The sequence below is a fragment of the Cyclopterus lumpus genome, chromosome 8 (genome assembly GCF_009769545.1).
Source record: "Cyclopterus lumpus isolate fCycLum1 chromosome 8, fCycLum1.pri, whole genome shotgun sequence".
NCBI classification, from domain to species: domain Eukaryota; kingdom Metazoa; phylum Chordata; class Actinopteri; order Perciformes; family Cyclopteridae; genus Cyclopterus; species Cyclopterus lumpus.
In genome coordinates, this window is record NC_046973.1 from 18643075 (window position 1) to 18645589 (window position 2515).

The 2515-nt window shown below is 49.9% G+C and overlaps 1 protein-coding gene across 1 annotated transcript; it reads right to left on the reverse strand.

Annotated features, from left to right (window-relative positions):
- rasd2 (RASD family member 2) lies at positions 1–1515 on the reverse strand. Its single transcript, XM_034539643.1, has 2 exons — positions 834–1515; positions 1–680 (listed from the first exon to the last, which is right to left on the reverse strand). Exons 1-2 carry the CDS (start codon positions 1372–1374, stop codon positions 169–171), a joined length of 1053 nt encoding a protein of 350 aa, XP_034395534.1. The 5' UTR covers positions 1375–1515; the 3' UTR covers positions 1–168.
- Between the last annotated feature and the right edge of the window lie 1000 nt (positions 1516–2515).

The following is a 2515-nucleotide window of genomic DNA, read 5'->3' on the forward strand; positions in this document are numbered from 1 at the left end:
GACAATTAGAAATGTTTTATTATAGGCTCATATATATACAGTTACATAAAAAAAAAAAGACAAAAGATGAAAGCACCGGTCCAGCCAGGTGCGACAGAGTATAACTCCTTACATAATATGACATTGCAGCATACTACTACAATTGGTTTTTTCGAGCAGACGCACCATTCATTGAATGTGACACCTCTCGGGTTTGTTGTGCTTGGTGCTGGATCGCAGCACGAGCCGCAGGTCGCTGGTGAAGCTCGGGCGGCGCGCCAGCGTGTCCACGGCGGCACAGGGCGCGCCGAGCCCCCGGCTCCCTCTCCTGCCTCGCCGGCCGACGCACATCGACTGGTAGCTGGGGATGGAGATGATCTGATGGCGCGTCGGGCTCGTCTCGTCCGGCAGTCCGCCCAGAGTGGCGAGAGCCCGGAACACGCCGTCCATGCCGGTGCCGTCTTTCGCGGAGGTTTCGAAGAACGCGATGTCCTCGCCGAGTGTCTCCGTCACCTCGGACCGTCTGACGGCTCTCGGCGCCGCCACGTCCGCTTTGTTTCCGCAGATCACGACCGGCACTCTCGCGGGATGCTTTAAGTTCAGTAGCTTCGCCCTGGCGGCCTTGATCTCGTTGAGCCGCTCGCAGACTTCGTTGAAGGACTCCCTGTCTTCCAAACTGAACACGAGCAGGAAGGTGTCACCTGGAGAGGGGACAAGAGAGCATCACTTGATTAATTAATGGCAATGGGATACATTTCGCATTTTAATGTGCAATGCACGACTTCTCTCTCTTTCTAAACATCGTATTGATACTTAAATCAACTGCAGTGATGCTTAACGGCCATCGGGCTCACCTGTCAGTATGGATAACCTCCGTTTGGCAGGGAAGTCCCTCTCACTAGCGGCGTCCAGCAGATCGATCTGATACGCCTCCCCTCCGATGTGGAACAGTTTTCTGTGGAAGTCCTCGGCTGTGGGTTCGTAGTGTTCTTCAAAGTCTTTACCCAAGAACCGGTGGAGGATGTTGGTTTTACCCACTTTGGGCGCGCCCAGCACAACTATTCTGAGGCAGTTCCTGCGCTTGGTCAGACCCAGCTCCAGCAGACCCACGGACCTTTTGGGGAGTCGGTCGGTCGAAACCTGCCGGTTGCCCGAACTGGGAGATCTGCTTGGAGAAACGGCTCTTTTATCTTGTTGTTTCAAGCGCCCTTTCACCGTTTTGATGATGCCCATGCTGGTCTTCGAGACGTTGGGGTGCTGCGGCACTGGGGTGAGGGCTGCGCTCTGAACAACCGGGTGCGTAATGTCTGATTCGTGATGTCCGGTGAGAGAGTTGAACAGTTCGAGGATGCCATCAACGGGAAGGTACATCTTCTCAGTTGCGTGCAACTCCATGTTCTTTCAAGCGTCTCCAGGCACCGAGACGAGGCTATCGCAATCTTACCAGCCCGGTTGCTTCCCCATGTGTGTGCGTCGACCCGGAGCACGAGCGGAGCCTCTTATACACCCAGCAACCAGCGCAGTGTCTGCGTCACCGTCTCCACAAAGGAACACACTCCTTTTATAGAAGCACCGAGAAGCAACACACACCAGCACTCAATACCCCCCCCTCCCCCCTCTCCCTCTCATTCCCATGATGTATACTGAATTATCGTTTGATTGATAGTCATTATAGTGAAACTACATGAGAATTTGTTCAGCTACTGGAGGGGAACAAGAAAGTTAAAATGTTAAATTAAAATGTACCGAACCGATGCATTGCATGAAAAATATAGATATGTGTGTGTCTTTGACATCATTGTTTTTCCACTACTGCACTTCTACCTGTTTTTTTAAGCCTGTGGTGAAAAGAGAAGGCAGTATGTACCATGACTGATTATTATAGGCTTGGATACCTGTCAGTCAAGCAAACATGACCAAAAAAATTAAATTCCTTCTATTAAGGTGTAATATCTGTGAAAGGGAAATTATTGAGACCCAAAAGTGCTAAAGTGCCGTTGGAAGAATCCCAAACTTTAAAGGCACTGTTTGAAGAATGTCTGCTTGCCTTCAGTAAATCAATCAGAGATGGATACGCGTGAGCCAGTAAGTAGGAGGCCAGAACACTGAACCTTGAAACGCATGAGAGAGGTAGAAATGCTGAACAAATGCTAAATATATGAAAATAATATGCAGGACGATATGGTGTCGGGTGGGAGACAAGCAGGTCTTAGCCAAGGTGACTTCCAAAATCTCTGCTGAGGCCTGTTCATTTCTCTCTCTCTCTGCCGGTTTATGAGGAAAAAGAGCGGAGGATGTCATTCAGTGTCTGCCAATTAAATGATGTCCTGGAGCATGTCGCTAACGCAGCTAATGTGTGGACATTTGGAGATAGCAGTTGGCGGCAGTGGAATTGGAGGCCGATTCTCCGGATGGGCCGACTCAACAGGGGCTTGATGGACAGCGGCTGATTAGGGGACATTTTTTTTAATTTCTTTTTTATTATTGTTAGTTTTAACTATGTACTGGCTCTGTGGCACTCTGAGATTCTTGGATG